This window comes from Thamnophis sirtalis, unplaced genomic scaffold (assembly GCF_051295495.1).
Source record: "Thamnophis sirtalis isolate CommonGarterSnake01/CBP01778 unplaced genomic scaffold, rThaSir2_p1.2 scaffold_11, whole genome shotgun sequence".
Classification (NCBI taxonomy): Eukaryota; Metazoa; Chordata; class Lepidosauria; order Squamata; family Natricidae; genus Thamnophis; species Thamnophis sirtalis.
The window spans coordinates 41,108,982-41,128,464 of NW_028261391.1; the positions used below are offsets into that span (position 1 = coordinate 41,108,982).

General features: G+C 39.0%; 3 protein-coding genes across 4 annotated transcripts in view; 2 read left to right on the forward strand and 1 right to left on the reverse strand.

Moving 5' to 3' along the window:
* STAG1 (STAG1 cohesin complex component) overlaps positions 1 to 4,011 on the reverse strand; it is a 193,925-nt gene extending 189,914 nt beyond the window's left edge. The window contains exon 1 of one of the 2 annotated variants that reach the window (XM_087725598.1): positions 3,992 to 4,011. The gene's annotated coding sequence lies outside the window, so the exon portion shown is untranslated. Of the gene's footprint in view, positions 1 to 3,664; positions 3,858 to 3,991 lie in introns of those variants that run through there. The other variant, XM_087725597.1, reaches the window with a different exon arrangement.
* Positions 4,012 to 9,927: 5,916 nt separating this feature from the next.
* Positions 9,928 to 10,998, forward strand: LOC148043623 (endogenous retrovirus group K member 10 Gag polyprotein-like). The gene is made up of 2 exons (XM_087726082.1): positions 9,928 to 10,638; positions 10,987 to 10,998. Exons 1-2 carry the CDS (start codon positions 9,928 to 9,930, stop codon positions 10,996 to 10,998), a joined length of 723 nt encoding a protein of 240 aa, XP_087582208.1.
* A 3,052-nt stretch (positions 10,999 to 14,050) lies between these two features.
* Positions 14,051 to 15,398, forward strand: LOC148043624 (uncharacterized). Its single transcript, XM_087725603.1, has one exon. It carries the CDS (start codon positions 14,051 to 14,053, stop codon positions 15,395 to 15,397), a length of 1,347 nt encoding a protein of 448 aa, XP_087581729.1. The 3' UTR covers position 15,398.
* Positions 15,399 to 19,483: the final 4,085 nt, after the last annotated feature.

A 19,483-nucleotide genomic window follows, 5' to 3' on the forward strand; every position in this document is an offset into this window, starting at 1 on the left:
ACTTTCTCAGCCTGAATTACTTCTGCTTTCAGAATTTTCTGGATACAAAAGCCACTGCTGAGAATTTGGGGAATTGAAAACTGCATACATGGATGAGGCTGGAAAAAGTGAAATGGCCAACAAAATAAGTGACTGGGTTACTGATACATATAAAACTGTAAGAATTGCAAATTTAAATTGTATATTAAAAGAATGTATTTTAAAATGGTAATATTGGAGTAATTACAAAAGGAATATATTGTATAATAACTAACCTTCATTGCTATTTCAGAGCATGAGGAGAAAAAAAGTGCAATGTATTACACTATTAGTGAAAGTGTATTATATTCAATGAAATCGAAGTACAACTTTTTGGCACAACTCAAGAAAAAATAATCATTCCAATTCATATGCAAAATTTCTTTTTTAAATGAATATATTTCATTTGGCATTATAATGGTTTTTGCATCTTCAAGACAAATAATTAGTAAACACCATAAATCTTTCTTAGCCACCTCTATTGATATTAAAAGAATACTGATATTAAGCCTGTGTTTTTACAACTTTCTTAAATGTGTATTGACTGTCCAGTATGGAGCCCTAGAATTCCTGGTTGTCTCTACCTAAAATAAGTAATTCAAAATCAACCAATCACTATATTAAAAACAATTCAGAAACTTCAGCTCAATACTGTATGTTGCCACCATACTTCTAGAAAGATGTAAAGCCAGTAATACCCTGTTTCCCTGAAAATAAGACCTCCCCGGATAAGCCCAATCGGGCTTTTGAGCGCATAGCTAAAATAAACCCTCCTTTGAAAATAAGCCCTCCCCGAAAATATTACAACACAGAGCAGTCATGAGGTGACAACACTCGCCACCCCCTGCACCTCAAAAATAAGACCTCCCCAAAAAATAAGGCCAAGTGCTTATTTCGGGGGTCAAAAGAAAATAAGACCCTATCTTATTTTCAGGGAAGCATGATATATATCCTTGGACTTCTCGGTCCTTGCTGCATGTCGACTCCTATCATCAATGGCTATATACTACTATATATTTTTGTAGTTTAAAAATACAGGTGACTTACTTCTTTTTCAGTGACTGTTCAGTTACAATGGCACTGAAAAAAGTGACTATTTTTCACACTTACAACTATTGAAGCATTGCCCGTGACCATGTGATCAAAATTCAGATGCTTGGCAACTGGCATATATTTATGACAGGTGTGATTTACCAATACAGTATGTATATGTGTGTGTGAGAGAGAAAATCTTTAATGCTTAAAGCAGTTTTCAATTAAATAATTTGAAGAATTGCCTACATCTAAGGGATTCTGTCTAGACCTTAAAATCAATTCCAAAGAACCTTCTCTCTTTTAATAGCGGCTTCTTTATTCCTAGAATATTTTCCCCGGGCATAGAATTATTTTCCCAAGGATCTATAATAAACCCACTCTTTACAGGACAATTTTAAATTGAGAACCAAAGCTTGTTTGCTTTATTTAGAATTTTCCTAAAAGGTTTTATGTTAACAACTAATGATCCTTTCCATTTAAATTTTTATAGCTATTTTAATGTTTTTAAATTTACCAGATATAAGCCACTTTATGAGGACTTTGTTGTCACAAATAGGATATTTTAATAAGCAAATAGCATAATCCTGTGGCTACCTACTTGAAAATTAATCTTATTAATAAAAAATCTCCAATGCTACTGAGATAGCATTTAAATAAGTTATCTTTTAAATCCTAAGAAAATAACTAAGTCAATCATATTGCGTTCAATGACTTATTTTCCTGATGGGGGTGCAACACTAAATATATTTTTGCAAATATTACCCATCCACAATATAAATTATCCATCATGTATCCTTGAAGTCATCACACCATAACATGGGAAGTTAGAATTTATTATTCCAAAGTAAAAGGCTATTCTTCCAAGAAAATTAAGTCAACTTGAACAAAATTATTCGTTATTATGTAAACAATTTACATTTTATTACTATTTGGGCACATAGTATTTGTTTTAATAGCTTAGTTACATGACTCTAATGGAACAAGAAATGTATTAATTCTTATGCTTTTCAGTGCAATCTCACTAATTGCTATTCACAATAATACTGTCAAAGCAATGTGTTTTTCAAAAATACTGAGCTATTAACAGTATTTAACAATTTAGTCTGGAAAAAAAATCACTTAAATCAACTTTTTTGTCAAAACAGGAAATCTTAGCCAGATGATGTGAGTAACTTGAGGAAAATAACTTCACTATCTTCTAAGCTCATAAACTACAATAAAGGTAATCCAAAAATTGCTTATCAAAATAATTTCAGACAATATCAATATATTAATCTACTAATACTATATCTGATTAAAACATGAATAAGAAATCTCTGACACATGTTTCTTGAATCATAATTCCCGTTTAATCTCAGCCAGGGCCATGCTGTTAATGTGAAAGTTTGTCTTGTATTAAAAAAATGTTTCTTTAGAGTATATATCCAAGAACTCCAAAACAAAGTTTCTTCAATCAGCTTCTTGTCCCATCAGCTTTTTCAAGTCTTGTGCAATATTAAAAATGGTATCCTGTAGTTATCACTGAAGTTAGGGGATAGAATTGTTTTTCTTCCTATAACTTGTATTGCTGCTGTTGATAGGATTCATTTATTGCTCGTTATCTCATTATCATTCATTTACTCTCTTTGCTACTGTGCCTGTACGAGAATCTAAGAACATTATTAAGTCAAAAAGAGCCACATATGAAAGCCGTAAGCGCAAAAGTTCAGACACTTTGTGTCACGGCCACTGAGCAAAGACTCATTTCTCATTCAGGAGCTCCTAACTTTGCTAGGATCAGCCCCACTGCCTGATACAATGATTTGTCCCTTAAAGCATTTAAAAAAGAATACCTCCCATCTTTCCCCCTAGACCCTAAGAGCCACAATCCCATCGGGGACCTACTACTTCCAAACTCAAATCCTCAATCTTAACATTTTAGGTAACTCGTCAAATTCCGTCTGCCAGCCTCCCCCCACACCCCCCAAAAAAGGGCCACCGCCACCCCCGAATGGCCTTCAACTTTCCGCCTTTTCCCCGGCACGGTGATGCTTTCACGTTCCTGGCCATAAGAAATGGAGCCGTCGGTTGATTTGGTCGCCCCGAGCACCCCACTATTTGGTAACCCCTCCTTCCCGAGTCCTCCTTCCCGCCACCGCTACATAAGGCGGGGAGGGAGCGAAGATGGCACGGGAGTCCCTTTCGCTCAGCGCCGCCGCCCGGCCAAGACGAAGCAAGAAATGAACACTCGAGCGAAGGCAGGCCCTGCATGGGGGCGGGCACACAGCAGCGGGCTCCCGGCCCAGAAGAGGTGCCGCCAGGGCCAGCGAGGCGAGGCAGCCCGCGGGGCCGCCGCCCTTCCATTGTCGCCCGGGTCCGCGGGGAAGTAAAAGGGCAGGGCCAGGGAGGGAACGGAGCTGCCGAGGAGCGGTCTCCTCAGGCGGGAGACGCCCGGCCGACCGTTCCCTCCCTCCACCTCTGACTCCCGCCCGCTGGCCCGGCTCGAGTGTGTGAACAAGGGAGCGAGCGAGCGAGAGTGAGTGAGGGCCCGCTGCCCCCGCCCCTCACGCCTCCATCTTGGATCTCAGCCTCGGAGCCCTCCCCCTCCCTCCGCCCGCGCTAACTCTTTTACCTCAGCTGAGGCAGCGCCCCCGGGAATCCTACGGTGCCACGGGAGATGGGTCCAGGCGGGCCGGGGCCAAGCCGGGCCGGAACGAACAGGCGGTGGTGCTGGGGGCCGCACCTCAGTAGAGCTGCAATCCTAAACCGCCATCTGGCGGCATTTCCTACCCGCCAATGGCGCAGCCGCCGCCACCGCCAACCAAACCCAGCGCGCCTCCTGCCGACCGCGTCCAAATATTACATACCGGAGCCCCGCCCGTCACTAAAGGCGCCCAAAACAGCTTTCGCGCGAAAATAGACGCGCAAGCGCAATTATTTTCTGTCCCCAAGCACTCACCGTACACCTTTTATCTGCGCGCGCAACAACTCGACCTCTAGGCGGAAGTGGTTTACGTGACACTTCCGTTCTTCCAGGGGTAGATTTTTGTTTCGCCATTTTTTGTTGTTGTTGACTTTTGGGTACATGACGCGCGAGTGAAAGCTTTCCCTTATAATTTTCATGCTGCGTTGTCATTCACTAGGTCAACCGCAGAGGGTGCTATAAGCTTGATGAGCCCCAAAACAGGAGATAACTTTAAATTTTGTAATGTAATTTTCAGTTCAGGAATACAAAGTGCTTATTTAAAAAGTAGGTTGCTTTTAATACAATGGTTTGGATATAAAAATTATTAAAGAACCGGTATTATGCCAGGAATACATTTTGGTTAAAGGTAACATTTAGTGATGAAAAACATTTTTATGTTTTTATGCTAGCTTCTGAAGGCAACTTAAAATAAAATACCTGAAAGCCACTTCAGCATAGCCTCTCCATGAAAAACATGTAAGTAACAACTAGAAAATACAGCAATTGCAGTACGTAAAATCAATCAAAGAGGAGAGCTATGTAATACTGTTCCAAAAATCAAAGCCCCCTTTCAATTAAAATTCTAAAAGTTCTAAAAGTTTAATTTCAAAGAGATCAGAAATATAATTATTCAAAAAAAACCTGTCAACAGGGACTTCTGAAATATATCTTTTTCCATTTTGAATATTGCCAAAAGGCTGAATAACACTAAAAATGGGACTATATAAGCTGTATAATGATGTATCAGAGTCAATATTTTTAAAGTACCCTGGGAAATGTAAGAATCCAATCCTAGATACTGTATATCATGTTCCCAGTGCATATTACATCCTGAATCTAGGGGGGGAAATAAACTTAATTTTTTGACACTGATTCTGCATTTGAAGAAGTGTCTGGTGATAACTGTAATTAAAAAGTTTTCAGATAAGGTGAATAAATCAGTTTAAATTATGATAACAATATATTGTTAAATTTAGTGTAGATACAAACAAAGTGCCTGGACAACATTTAAGAAATGGGGGGAAATCTAGGGTTTAAACTTTAGAAAAGGTACCTAATGTTATCACTAATAACCAGATCATACATTTATTGATGACTAGAAGCCTCTTAACATTTTGCAAAAAACAAAACAAAGGACTTGTATGGTGCTGATGATTAGATGAGATTATAGAAAGAAGAGTAATATAACTTTAGAAAAAGAAGTTGAAATATAAATTTCATATAAATTTGATAAATATGTACATAGCTGCCATGAAGAATATCAAAAGCCATTTCTTTATATCTTTTTTTCTTTCTATTTTTCTTCAACATTTTTTTCTTGCATTTTTGCATTCTCTTTTCTTTTTCTTTTTTATTTCTTACTTTACATTAGTTTGTGTCAGCTTTTATATTCTTCAAACGTTTTAATAAAACTTAAATGATAACATTTGGAACGGATCATTGATGATATTAACAGTCAACTCCAGACCACACACAAGTATTTTTTTCTTGAGAGTACAATAGAGGGGTATTTGCAAGGACCTTGGCTTAGCATCAAAATTATATGGGAAACATTTGGAAAGCAACATATTAGTAGCAAAAAGACTTAGACTATGATTGGCTATCAGGATTCGTTGCTTTATTGATGGTTTCTTGAGCACATATTTTTTTTCCATGATGAGGAATAAACAGGGTGAATTAGAAATTCAAGTAGATGAGGGCAGATACGATATTGTTGCCATTACAGAAACTTGGGATGAAACCCACAAATGGAACATACAGCTAGAAGGATTCAAATTATTTAAAAGAAATAGACCAACTAAAAGAGGAGGTGCACTATATATAAGAAATAACTACATCTCTACAGAAATAGGGCACAACAATGATGAGAACTATCTTGAATGCATTTGGGTCAATATTAAAGGTTGGGGAATGACATTGCTATAGGTTTTTACTATAGGCCACCCAACCAAGCAGAGGAAATAGATGAACTTTTTGCTAGTCAGCTAACTAAGATATGTAGGAAGTACACAAAAATAGTAATGGGGGATTTTAACTACCCTGACATCAACTGGGAAACAAATTCTGCACCAAGTGGAAGATCCAACAGGTTCCTAACATACTTAGTGGACAACTTTGTTTCCCAAAAAGTAGAGAAGGGAACAAGGGGATCAGCCATATTAGGCTTAATTCTCACTAACAGAGAGGAAATGATATAAGGTGTCGAAGCCAAAGGAACCCTGGGGGCAAGTGACCATGCAATATTGGAATTCAACATTATACAAACAGAAGTAGTAGGACAAAGTTAAACTAGAGTCTTGGATTTTAAGAGAGCTAATTTCAATAAACTTTGAGAGAGCTTGGGAAGAATTCCATGGATGACAATCCTCAAGGGGAAAACAACTGAAGAAGCTTGGGAAATTTTGAAAAATGAGATTATGAAAGCTCAGTCTAGCACAATACCAATGAAGAAGAAAAATAACAGCTCCCAAAAGAAACCAGCATGGCTGCGTAAAGAACTCTCTGACAAATTGAAAGACAAAAAAGTTAAGTATAAAAAGTGGAAAGAGGGGGACATAACTAAGGCAGAATATCAGCAAATAGCCCAAGCCTGTAAAGATGAAGTAAGGACAGCTAAGGCTCACAATGAAGAAAGGCTTGCCACAAAATTAAAAAATAACAAAAAAAAGCTTCTTCCAACATGTTAAAAACAAGAAAAAGGTTAAGGAAACAATTGGTCCATTGCTGAGAGAAAGTGGCAAGAAGGTGACAAGCAACAGGGAAAAAGCAGAACTATTTAACTCATTTTTTGCATATGTCTTTATACAAAGGGATAAAACAGTCCAACCTATCAAAAACAGCAACACAAAAATGAGATTAGGAACACAAGTTGAAATAGGGAAGAAAATGGTAAGTGACCACCTGTCTATCCTAGACTGGTTCAAATCACCGGGACCGGATGGATTACACCCCAGGGTTCTGAAGGAACTGGCAGACGAGATCTCAGAACCACTGAACTATATCTTTCAGAGATCCTGGAGCACCGGGGAACTGCCAGAGGACTGGAAAAGAGCTGATGTGGTTCCCATCTTCAAAAAAAAAAATAGATCCAGGAAACTACAGACTTATCAACCTGAGCTCAATAGAGGAAAGATTCTGGAAATGATAATCAAGCAACAAATTAGCGAACACCTAGAAGTTAACAAAGTAATAGCCAAAATGGGTTTGTCAAAAACAGATCATGCCAGACTAATCTTATTGCATTCTTTGACAGTGACAAAGATGGATCAGAGGAATGCCGTCAATATAGTTTACTTGGACTTCAGTAAGGCACGATAAGGTAGACCATAAACTACTAGATAAAGTAGAAGAATATGGATTAGACAGCATCACCACCAGATGGATTCGTAACTGGCTGACTAACCACACTCAACGTGTAGTGTTCAATGGAACTGCATCTACATGGAGGGAAGTATGCAGTGGAGTACCCCAAGACTCTGTTTTAGGCCCAGTACTCTTCAACATCTTCATCAATGATTTGGATGAGGGAATAAATGGGGAACTCATCAAATTTGCAGATGACACCAAGCTGGCAGGAATAGCGAACACTCCAGAAGACAGGCTTAAAATACAGAAGGATCTTGACAAACTTGAACATTGGGCACTAATGAAATGAAATTCAATGGTGAAAAGAGTAAGGTTCTACATTTAGGCAAGAAAAATGAAATGCACAGGTACAGTATAGGTGGTACTTTGCTCAATAGTAGTAACTGTGAGAGGGATCTTGGAGTCCTAGTGGACAACCATTTAAATATGAGTCAGCAGCGTGCAGCAGCTGCCAAAAAAGCCAACATAGTTCTAGGCTACATAAATCGAGGGATAGAATCAAAATCACATGAAGAGTTAATACCACTTTATAATGCCTTGGTAAGGCCACACTTGGAATACTGCATTCAGTTTTGGTCGCCACGATGTAGAAAAGATGTAGAGACTCTATAAAGAGTGCAGAGAAGAGCAGCAAAGATGATTAGGGGACTGGAGACTAAAACATATGAAGAACGGTTGCAGGAACTGGGTATGTCTAATTTAATGAAAAGAAAGACTAGGGGACACATGATAGCAGTGTTCCAATATCTCAGGGGCTGCAACAAAGAAGAGGGAGTCAAGCTATTCTCCAAGGCACCTGAGTGTAAGAAGCAATGGTTGGAAACTAATCAAGGAGAGAAGCAACTTAGAACTGAGGATAAATTTCCCGACAGTTAGAACAATTAATCAGTGGAACAGCTTGCCTCCAGAAGTTGTGAATGCCCCAACACTGGAAGTCTTTAAGAAGATGCTGGATAGCCATCTGTCTGAAATGGTATAGGGTTTCCTGCCTAGGCAGGGGGTTGGACTAGAAGACTTCCAAGGTCACTTCCAACTCTGCTATTGTATTATATTATCTATCCTTAACCCACTCCTTCAAGTCGTCCAATGGTACACTCATTGCCACTGTAACTTAACCTATGCACCCTTGCTGGTTATCTTTCTTTCCACCTTTCCCAGCATTAGAACCTTGTCTAGGAACTGTTTTCATAATGTTATGTCTGAAGTAGGATAATTGGATCCTGTGAATTAAAATCTTAAATGAGAACTCTAGTGTAGGGTTTTTACGGTGAATCATCTGGATGGTCCTTAGAACTGAGGTTACACGTGTAAGTAGAAACTGCATCAATCTGCAGAAAATATTTGCCTGTCAGCTAATCTTTGCTCTTGCAGTGTTCCCAGGGATGTTCGAGGACACGGGATGATACAAAGTAATAACCTGCAACATTTTATTCATTCATTTGATAATACTTGATTTACTTAGCTATTATAACGTGAACATTCTCACGAACACCAATGATGTAAGGACTAACCAATTATTGTGCCTTGGAGACTTGTTAGCCAATAATGAGATAATACGTAGAGCTCAAAGAGGCTGAAGACACTATAAGAATGATGTTTCATGATTAATAAGTTTGCTGTGGATTCTCATGTTAATTCTGGATGCTCAATAAACTTTGGTTGATTCAGCTATCCGTGAGTGGACATTCCTTTCATCCTCAGCCTCGGGAACCCTAAATGCAACATTTTGGCGCCCGAACAGGGACCCGTACTTCGTCCAGAGAAGGACAGACGCGTCGTCAGCCCAAGGGCTTTTCTTAGTAAGTATGGGATCTTCGCTTTCTCAGGAGCAAAGGAAGCATGTTAGTGAGTTAGGGTATCTTCTTAAGAAGTCTGAGTTATGTGTGTCACAAAAGGCTCTTTTTCGGCTGGTCCGTGAAATTGCTTTAAGTTGTCCTTTCTATCCTATACAAGGTTCTTTGAAGTTGTCAGATTGGGAAAAAGTTGGCAAGGTTTTGCATTCTGAGCCTAGGAAAGATGTGGATGTTTTGCACGCTTGGCATTTGTGTCGGCATGCTGTAGAAATATTTGGTCAGAAAGAAGATTCTGTTTCTTCCTTATCATCCCCTCCTTCTCAACATTCTAATACTGTGATTTTTCCTCCACTGTCTGAAAAAGAAATTTCTTCTTTTGATCCTAAATCTGAGTCTGAAATAATACCTTCTTCTCCTTCTTCTGACATTGTGTTAAAGCCTCCTCCTCCTCCTCCCCCTCCTCCTATTCCCTCTTATCTTTCTCTTCCTCCTATTCCTCATTCTTCTACTAATATTCTTCCAAAGTCTGCTTTTCAGAAAATGGTAGAAAATTGTAAATCAGATGTTAATATTTCTGGAGAAGAGTTAGCTGATTTGTTCTCTGTGTGTCCGGTTCAATATCAACCAGGGCCACAACCAGGTCAGCAGATTGCTGAGTGGGAAGGTTTGCCATTTCAGATTTTAAGGGAGTTAAAGAAGGCTATTTCTGATTATGGTATCACTGGAAATTTTACTAAAGGTCTTTTGGAAGGAATTAAGAATGGCTATACCATGATTCCGCAGGATTGGAAACAATTGTTTAGAATGATTTTGACTTCTATGCAGTATGTTGTTTGGGAAAGTGAGTATTTGCGTCATTCTCAGGCAGCTGCTTTAGGTAGTGGTGGAGTTTACACAGTGGAACAGTTGTTTGGATCAGGTCAGTTTGCAGACATTCCTAATCAGGTTTTACTTCCTCCTGCAACTTTGGCGGTAGTTTCTGAATGTGCATTCAGGTCTTTTCTCAAGGTTCCTCAAGCCGGAGAACCTAAAGTTAGCTTTTCTAACATACGCCAGAGAGTGAATGAACCTTATGCTGATTTTGTGGAGAGACTTTCAAAAGCTTTGCATCAACAGTTGGATAATCAGGAAGCGGCTGGAGAATTGCTTCGTCAGTTGGCTATTGAAAATGCTAATGTGGACTGTAAACGTGCTTTGCAGCCTTTAAAAGCTACAAATCAATACACGTTAGCAGACATGTTACGTGTTTGTCAGGATGTAGGATCTCCATCATACAACATGAATTTGTTGGCTGCAGCGATTCAAAGAGGGAGGAAGCCTTCAGGGAATTGTTTTAAATGTGGAAAATTTGGGCATTTTCAGAAAGATTGTCGTTCAACATCAATTGGTGGTGATCGTCCTGTGAAGAAGTGTCCTATTTGCAAGAAGGGTTTTCATTGGGCAAATCAGTGTAGATTTCGTTTGAGTTCGGGAAACGGCCAGGTGGGTGTGGCACCCACCCAGAAAACAAAGAGTGCCTTTCCCGTTGTGAGTTTTCCTCCCCCCTCTCTTGTTCCTCCTCCCTCTCTAGCGCTTCCTCAGCCACAGCAGGTAGTGCTGGGATCGATTTAATTACTCAAGCTGATTTGGATTTTAAATTTCCTTTAGAGGTAAAATTGGTTGCTTCTCAATATACTGGTCCTCTTTCTTCTGGTTTGGTTGGCATCATCTTACCACGTTCTTCTGCTCATAAATTGGGATGTTTTGTGGTTCCAGGAGTTATTGATTCTGATTACACTGGAGTGATTCTTATGCAAATTTGGGTTAACATTCCACAATTTCTTCCTAAAGGATCTTCTGTAGCACAACTTCTTTTGCTTCCCTATAAAATACCTAACCCAGGTACTGGAAATCGTGGTGATTCTGGATTTGGTTCTACTCTTACTTCTATAGGCCTCTTGCAGTCTATTAATTCTCATAGACCACTTCTTACTTTGTATCTTAATAAGCAACCGTTTCAAGGTTTGTTGGACACAGGAGCCGACGTTACTGTCATCTCACTTTTACAGTGGCCTGTCCAATGGCCTAAACGTGATGTTAATTCCTTGTGGGGCATTGGTGGGTCTACAAATGCTTGGCAAAGCATTCATTCCATAGCCATCACGACCTCTGCTGGTAAGTCTGTATCCTTACATCCTTACATTTTAGATATTCATACTAATATTTGGGGTAGGGACCTTCTTTCTCTTCTTAATGCTCATTTGATTTTGGATGATGGCGCTTCCTCTTAAATGGCTTTGTTCTACACCTGTTTGGATTGAGCAATGGCCTTTATCTTCTGAAAAATTGATTGCTTTGCATTCCTTAGTCCAGGAGCAATTGGCTGCTGGCCATATTGAACCTTCTACTAGTCCATGGAACACCCCTGTTTTTGTTATTAAAAAGAAAAGTGGAAAATGGAGATTTTTATCTGATCTTAGAAAAATAAATGAATGTATTCAACCAATGGGACCGTTACAATGTGGTCTTCCTAATCCTAATTTAATCCCACAGTCTTATAAATTATTAGTTGTGGATTTGAAGGATTGTTTTTTCACCATTCCTTTGCAGTCACAGGATAGAGAAAAATTTGCATTCACTGTGCCTGTTTTAAATAATAGTCAGCCTACACAAAGATTTCAATGGTGTGTGTTACCACAAGGTATGCTAAATTCTCCTACAATTTGTCAATATTTTGTGGATCAAGCTTTACAACCTTTTCGTGATCAATTTCCTTCTTATCTTATTTTCCATTATATGGATGATATTTTAATTGCAGGTGAAAATCTTGATGAAGAACAGGTGCTACAACAATTGACTACCATTGTAGCAAGCAGAGGGCTTTTTATAGCTCCTGAAAAAATACAACGTTCTGAACCATATTCTTATTTGGGTTTTAAAGTCTTACAATCTTCTTCCATTCCTATCTTACCTGAACTTAAGGTGCAATCTTCATATACTTTGGTTCAGTGGCAAAAACTTTTAGGTACAATCAATTGGGCTCGTCCATATTTTAAAATTTCTACAGGAGAAATGTTACCTCTTTTCTCTCTATTAAAAGGTTCCAAAAAACCTGGAGATTTGGTTTCACTTACTGTTTTGCAAAAGAAATGTCTCCAAGAAATTCTAAATAAATTTAAATTGGGATATGTTGATAGAATTGCTTCTATAACCAAAAAGTTATGGTTAGCAATTCTTCCTACATCACCTTTACCTACTGGATGTCTTTATTCTATTTTGGATGAAAAAGTGATTCATATTCATGAATGGTTGAATTTGTCTGCTTCTCCTCCTAGAAACATTTTTCCTTATCAACAGGCTTTAGAAGAATTGATTATGAAAGCACGACGAAGATCTTTGCAATTAATAGGTCATGATCTGGATGGAATAGCTTTCACTCGTACTAAACTTGAACATGAACATTTGATGACCATTTCTGATTCATATCAAATTGCATTTTCCAACTACCTTGGTGATATTCAATATTCTTTACCTAAAGATCCTAGAATAGTTATTACAAATACATTGAATCTTTCATTTTCTTCTATTTTTACTCGTTCTCCTCTTCCTGAAGCATTAACTATTTTCACAGACGGATCACCCACTCGTGGAGTTGTGGTTTGGACGGATGGTCAACAATGGTTTTCTAAATTCACTTCTGTTCAGACATCTGCCCAACGTTCTGAGTTGGCAGCTGTTATTTTGGCTCTGAGATTATTTTCTGATCAACCTATTAACTTGATTGTTGATACCAAATATGTTTTTCTTGCAATGCAATCTCTTCCTTATGCTTATTGTGCTGTTTCTCTTGACGTTAATCTTTTGTCTTTATTTTTATCTTTGAAACATGTTTTGGAAGCACGTGTCTTTCCTTTATATGTTGAGCACATTAGGAGCCATTCTCCTTTTCAAAATCCTTTGACGGAAGGAAATAGACGAGCTGATGAGACTCTCAAAGAAGTCACAACTCTTTTTTCAGATCCTGTTGCTAGTCATTCATATTTTCATCAAAATGCTAAATCTTTGGCTAAACAATTTTCTGTTCCTATGTCTCAGGCTCGTGACATTGTTCGAGGATGTACTTCTTGTCAACAATTTGCTGTTCCTTTTCCTATGGGAGTAAATCCTCGAGGAACAAAATCTAATCAAATTTGGCAAATGGATGTTACACAATTTGCTACCTTTAAACCATACACTTATTTACATGCATCCATTGATACATATTCTCATTTTTTGTGGGTCACTGCTGCTAGACATGAGCGCACCTTTGATGCCATGTCTCATTGTCTTTCTGCTTTTTCCGTAATGGGACGACCAATTCAATTAAAAACTGATAATGGTCCTGCGTATACTAGCAAGGACTTTAATTCTTTTTGTCAACAATGGAACATTCAATTGATACATGGAATTCCTTACAATTCTCAAGGGCAAGCTATAATTGAGCGAGCTCATCGTACATTCAAAGCCACATTAACTAAATTGGTAAAATCTGAATCTGGTCCTTTCAATTTGAGAAAAATTCAAAATTTGATCTCTATTGCTCTTTATGCGTGGAATTACTTAACTTTTCTAGATTCCTTTTCAGACCTCCCAGTGAATTTACATTTTCATATTCAGGATCCTGTGGCACGTCCTTTGGTGCTTTTTCGTCAACTTCCTGATCCTGCCTGGCGTGGACCTACAAAACTTATAACCTGGGGACGAGGTTACGCTGCAGTTGAGGATTTGCAAACAAAGCAAGCTGTGTGGATTCCAGGCCGGTGTGTTCGTCCTTACCATGGAAAAACAAATGAAAGATCTAAGGATGCAACGTCCTCCAATATTGCCTTGGAATCACCTTGAAGATCAACATCAATTGAAAAAATCCTTTTTTCTCATGTGTTGTTTTCTCTTTTTCTTTTCTTTTCCGGTTTCTACTAACTCGGAAACAATTCCTGCTCTTCCTCTTAGTCCTAATCTTTGGATTCGTCACGCTCAATATATGTTTTTGATTCATGGTCATAATATAACTTTATATTATGAACCTCCTATGGCTCTTGGTCAAGTTGCTTTTATTCCTAATCTAATTAATTCTTCTGCTTTCATTGTTTCGCAACTTCAACATATTTCTTCTTCTTGGCTATTTTCTACTCCTCCAAATGAATTAAATTCAGTTAGATGGAAGTATATTCGCATTAACCAATTTACTAGAGGCTTATGTTTTTGTTGTTATGCTCGTCATAATTGGTTTAATCAATGGTCTGATTACTCAAAAGCTAAACGTATTTTAGATAAAGTAGGGAATTATAGTTATTGTACTCAGAAATATTGGTTATGGGGTACTATTAAAACATCACAAGGTCATAACATCATACCTGAAATGTATCCTGAAAATTTTCCTATTTTTCAAACTGTTTTTTCTAATACTGACACAGGTGGATCAATCTGTGCTGGATGGCAATTAAAAGATCCTACAATGTGGTTTTTCTTTGATAAATATGCAACTAACGTACACCCTCAAAACTATCAATGTGCTGCCATTGGATATTTGTCGTTACCTGTACAAGTGGGTGCTTATGAAAGTTTCCCAACTAGAAAAAGACGTGCAGCCTTGGGATCAAAATGTTCTGATGAAGTTATTATTAATACTCAACTTTCTTCATTGCATACTTTTGGACGCGCAGTAGTTGGAGCAATAACTGGAACTATTTCTTTGGGATCACATTCTATTTTAGGTCTTACATGCCGATTGGAGAAATCTATTAATGCTACTGCTGCAATTATTAGAGACTTGCAAAATGAAATTGAAGAACTTAATCAAGATTTAATGCAACAACGTTTTGCTATAGACTATTTGCTAGCTCGTCAAGGTGGATTTTGCACTTTAGTTGGTCAACGTGCTTGTGCTGTGCATTTTCATTCACTTAATAGAACTATTGAAGATGAATTAGCTAATTTACAAGCTTCTATAAAAAATAATGTACATTATGTATTTTCTCCTTTTGATTGGTTAACTAGCTGGTTACCTAATATTTCTTGGTTGAAACAATTGTTTTTCTATGGTGTGAGCATAATTGTATTACTTATACTTTGCTGTTGTTGTATGCAATGTGTTCCTTCATTTTTTGCTATGTTTTTTGCTATGTTTCGTAAGTCTCCTGCACCTACTTTGAATATGATTCAAATGCATGCTCTTGAAAAATCTCTTTTATCGTCATTAAAAACAAAAAGAGAGGAAATGTAGGGTTTTTACGGTGAATCATCTGGATGGTCCTTAGAACTGAGGTTACACGTGTAAGTAGAAACTGCATCAATCTGCAGAAAATATTTGCCTGTCAGCTAATCTTTGCTCTTGCAGTGTTCCCAGGGATGTTCGAGGACACGGGATGATACAAAGTAATAACCTGCAACATTTTATTCATTCATTTGATAATACTTGATTTACTTAGCTATTATAACGTGAACATTCTCACGAACACCAATGATGTAAGGACTAACCAATTATTGTGCCTTGGAGACTTGTTAGCCAATAATGAGATAATACGTAGAGCTCAAAGAGGCTGAAGACACTATAAGAATGATGTTTCATGATTAATAAGTTTGCTGTGGATTCTCATGTTAATTCTGGATGCTCAATAAACTTTGGTTGATTCAGCTATCCGTGAGTGGACATTCCTTTCATCCTCAGCCTCGGGAACCCTAAATGCAACACTCTAGATTGATTATTTGATTGGCCATGTGTTAGTTTTCTTGGCTGCTCTCAGAATTCTCAGACATCTTTTCCAACACCAAAGCTCAAAAGCATCAATACTCTTCCTATTTTGCTTTGCCTACCCAACTTTAGTTTCCACAGAATGTCATAGGGAGGACCACTGCCTACAAAACTTTGTAAGTATAGATACAACGTGGCATGTAAGTATCTTTTTCAAGGCCTTCATGGCTACCCTTCTTAGTGCTAGTCTGTGAAATATTTCTTGCTTGTTCCTTTATTGTTGACGATTGATCTATTGCAGGGCTGTCAAACTGGCAGCCTGTGGGCCAGGTGCATCATGCGCAGGCCTCACCCACCCCGGCTCCGCAGAGGCAAAAAAAGTTGCAATACATCACGTGACACAATTGGGTTTGATACCCATGATCTAGTGAATTCATCAAGGCCTATTTAATGGCAAAAGATAAATAGCTCAAGCACCTACTTAAGAATAATTCAACACTTTATGTAATGTATCTGTCACATATATATCCAGTCTGCAGGAAACCACAAGAACGTCAAGCGTGTGATATCATTGCACGTGACATGACTTATGTCAGATATGTAAATGGTGGCATGCAGGATGTCACTGAATACATCATGCTAGCATCACTGATATATTGTGAATATCACTGGCAAATATATTTATTGTATAAAAGATTTAAATAGATTCTGGAGCTACAGATCTTTTGCTATTAAGCAGGCAATTCCTTATGTCATATGTTTTCTCAATTCTAATCTCAAATTAAGAGTTTCATTCTGTAACTTAACCAGGTATCCTGTCTACTGTTGCTTTCTTCAATAATTCCATAGTACCGAATGTCTATGGCACAGGCTTCAAACTTGCGACATCATGTTGCTGTCACGTGACATTTCAAGGGTTCTTTTTCTTTGCAGAGTTGGGGTGGGTGTGGCCTGTGTGTAATGCATCTGGCCCACAGGCCGCCAGTTTGACACCCCTGATCTATGGGGATTTTCACTTATCAGGTCATGGTTGTCCCAAAGGTTCTGTTCTGGCCCAGCTTCCCAAACATAACAAACCCTCTGATGTGAACTCAAAAGATTCCTTTATTAGGAATGCCAGCAGCCCCAGCACAAAGTTTCTCTCGCAGGCTAACAAGTCCGGTTGGCCGCAAGATGAATAGGTGTCTGCCACACCTATTCATCTCTGCTCCCTGCCTTTTATCCCCAGAGAGAACTAGAGTGGAGCGTCACTAGCAGGGTGGCTCTTCCTTCACCAGAACCAGCCCACGGCTTTCCATTGCTCTCCTTTTCTCTGCCTTCTGCGCAGCTGCGCATCAGGCACTGGACCCAGCTGTTCCTCCTCTTCTTCCTCAACCACCTCCAGACCTGGGGGCTGTTGACTCTCCATCTGAAAGCTCCGCCTCTGTCCTCTCTGCCAACTCCATTCCCTCTTCTCCATCGGAGCTCCCAGGTTGCCCTGATGCTGACCCTGACTCCCAGGCCTCCTCCTCCTCTGATTCGGCTGCTGGAGGGGCCGGCATCAGGCAGGCCACAACAGGTGTTTTTTCAAGAGGCAACTGGTCTACCAGCCATTACATTACCTTTCCTACTCTCCAGAAGTCTTTCCTCCCTAGGTTTTCAGCTATCTCCTACTCCTTGCTAGCTAGTGCAGCTGCTGTCCCCTGCTAAAGGGGGAAAATCTGATCTCTACTCTCCTGATTTGTTATGGATGAAAAAAACAACATATCTGGGTGGTTGTATATGGGAAGGATAGCAGAGAGCCATGGAGAACTACCTACTATCACATACGCTCACACATGTTTTCTCCTTTAAGCCAAATGAATCCAAACATAAGGAGTATAAAATTTGTTACACTTTGCTACATTAGATCATAGGCAACACAGAAATCCATATTTAATATTATTCATTAAATATAATATAATTAAGAAACTGTGAGTTCTAGTCCTGTCTTAGCTATGAAAGCCAGCTGGGTAACCTTGAGCCAGTCACTCTCTCAGCCCAACCAACCTCACAAGATTGTTATTGTTGGGAAAATAGGAGGAATAAGTTGTGTTAGATATGTTTGCTGCCTTGAGTAAGTTGTAAAAATAATAAAGGTGGATATATATATATATATATGTGTGTGTGTGTGTGTGTGTGTGTGTGTGTGTGTTACATGAAAACAAATGAAAGTGTCAATAGATATTACAGACGATGAATATACTATGTTTTAAGCTGATACTATCATCTATACCTGCAAATTGCATAACTGTTTGCAACCAGAAAAGACCCTGGGAACATCACCTACTTTTCCCAGAAGGTGGTGGGAAACAAATGGCTGGTTTCCTGCTGCTAGTAGTATTCCTATCAGCTGGAAAAGACGGGAATGTTATTTCTTCTGGACAAAAGGAAACTTGCTGGATTGCTGCTTCTCCTTTTCTAACAATGGCACTGACAACATACATGTATATTAGTGAATTTATAAGTCTGCTCCCCCAAACTCAATAATGTACCTGGATAGTATACAAGAAAAAGCGCTTTAATTAAGAAAGAACCACATGTTAAAAAACACAATAAATATGAATGTGAAATTCAGAATATAAATAGTGACCATACTAAAAATAGCTAAAATAACACTAGCAATAGGACTTAGACTTCTTCTAGTGCTTCACAGTTCTTTACAGCCCTCTCTAAGCGGTTTACAGTCAGCATATTGCCCCCAACAACCTGGGTTCGACCTCATAAGAATGGAAGGCTCAGTTAACCTTGATCCAGTGAAAATTGAACTGTTGAACTCCAGACAGCCAGCAGGCAGCATAAGCAGCCTGCAGTACTGCATTCTAACCACTGTGCCACCACGGCTCCACTCCAAATGCTTGGTTGAAAAGCCAAGTGTTAATGGCTATCCTAAAGGTGGGCAGTGTTGGAGAAGATTGTAACAGAGAACAGAGGCAGCCACTGAAAAGGCACACTTCCCATGTCCCATAAAGTGACAAGATCTGAAAGAGGGAACTTCGGAGCATGATCTTCTTTTGGGAGTTGGGCAGGCAGATATTCTTGGGAAAAGGTAGTCCCACAAGTAATCTGATTTTATGGAACATGTTTTTAAAGGTGATAACAGCACAACCTGTTGTGAAAAAACAATGTTGCATTATTTTTTATCCCACCTTCATTGTTTTAACTCAAGGTAGAAAACATACTTAATATTCCTTCCTCCTCCTTTTTCCCCACAACCACCGTGTGAGGTGGTTGTGTCAGCCTCCGCTTTGCTACTGCTTCAGCTGCCATTGAAACGGGGAGGGGGGGCATGGTATTTGGGAGGGGAATCATTTTTGTGCTGGAGGAAGTTTCTAGATTTGAGCTGACCACCTTACTGCGCATGTGGAGGAGGAGTGTTTCCCACCAAGGCCAACGGTCCAGCATTTCATCCTGGTGATGCCTTTCGACGTTATCTCACACCTGACATTTGGGAGAATTATGATTGGACTGTGCATGGGATGCCAAGGGGAGAGGAATGGATTATTCAATATATTATTTGCTTTTGCGCCTAATTAACCAGATTTAGCTTAGCTTCGCATCTATTTATTTATAATTAGTAAAAGTACACTTGATTTCAAC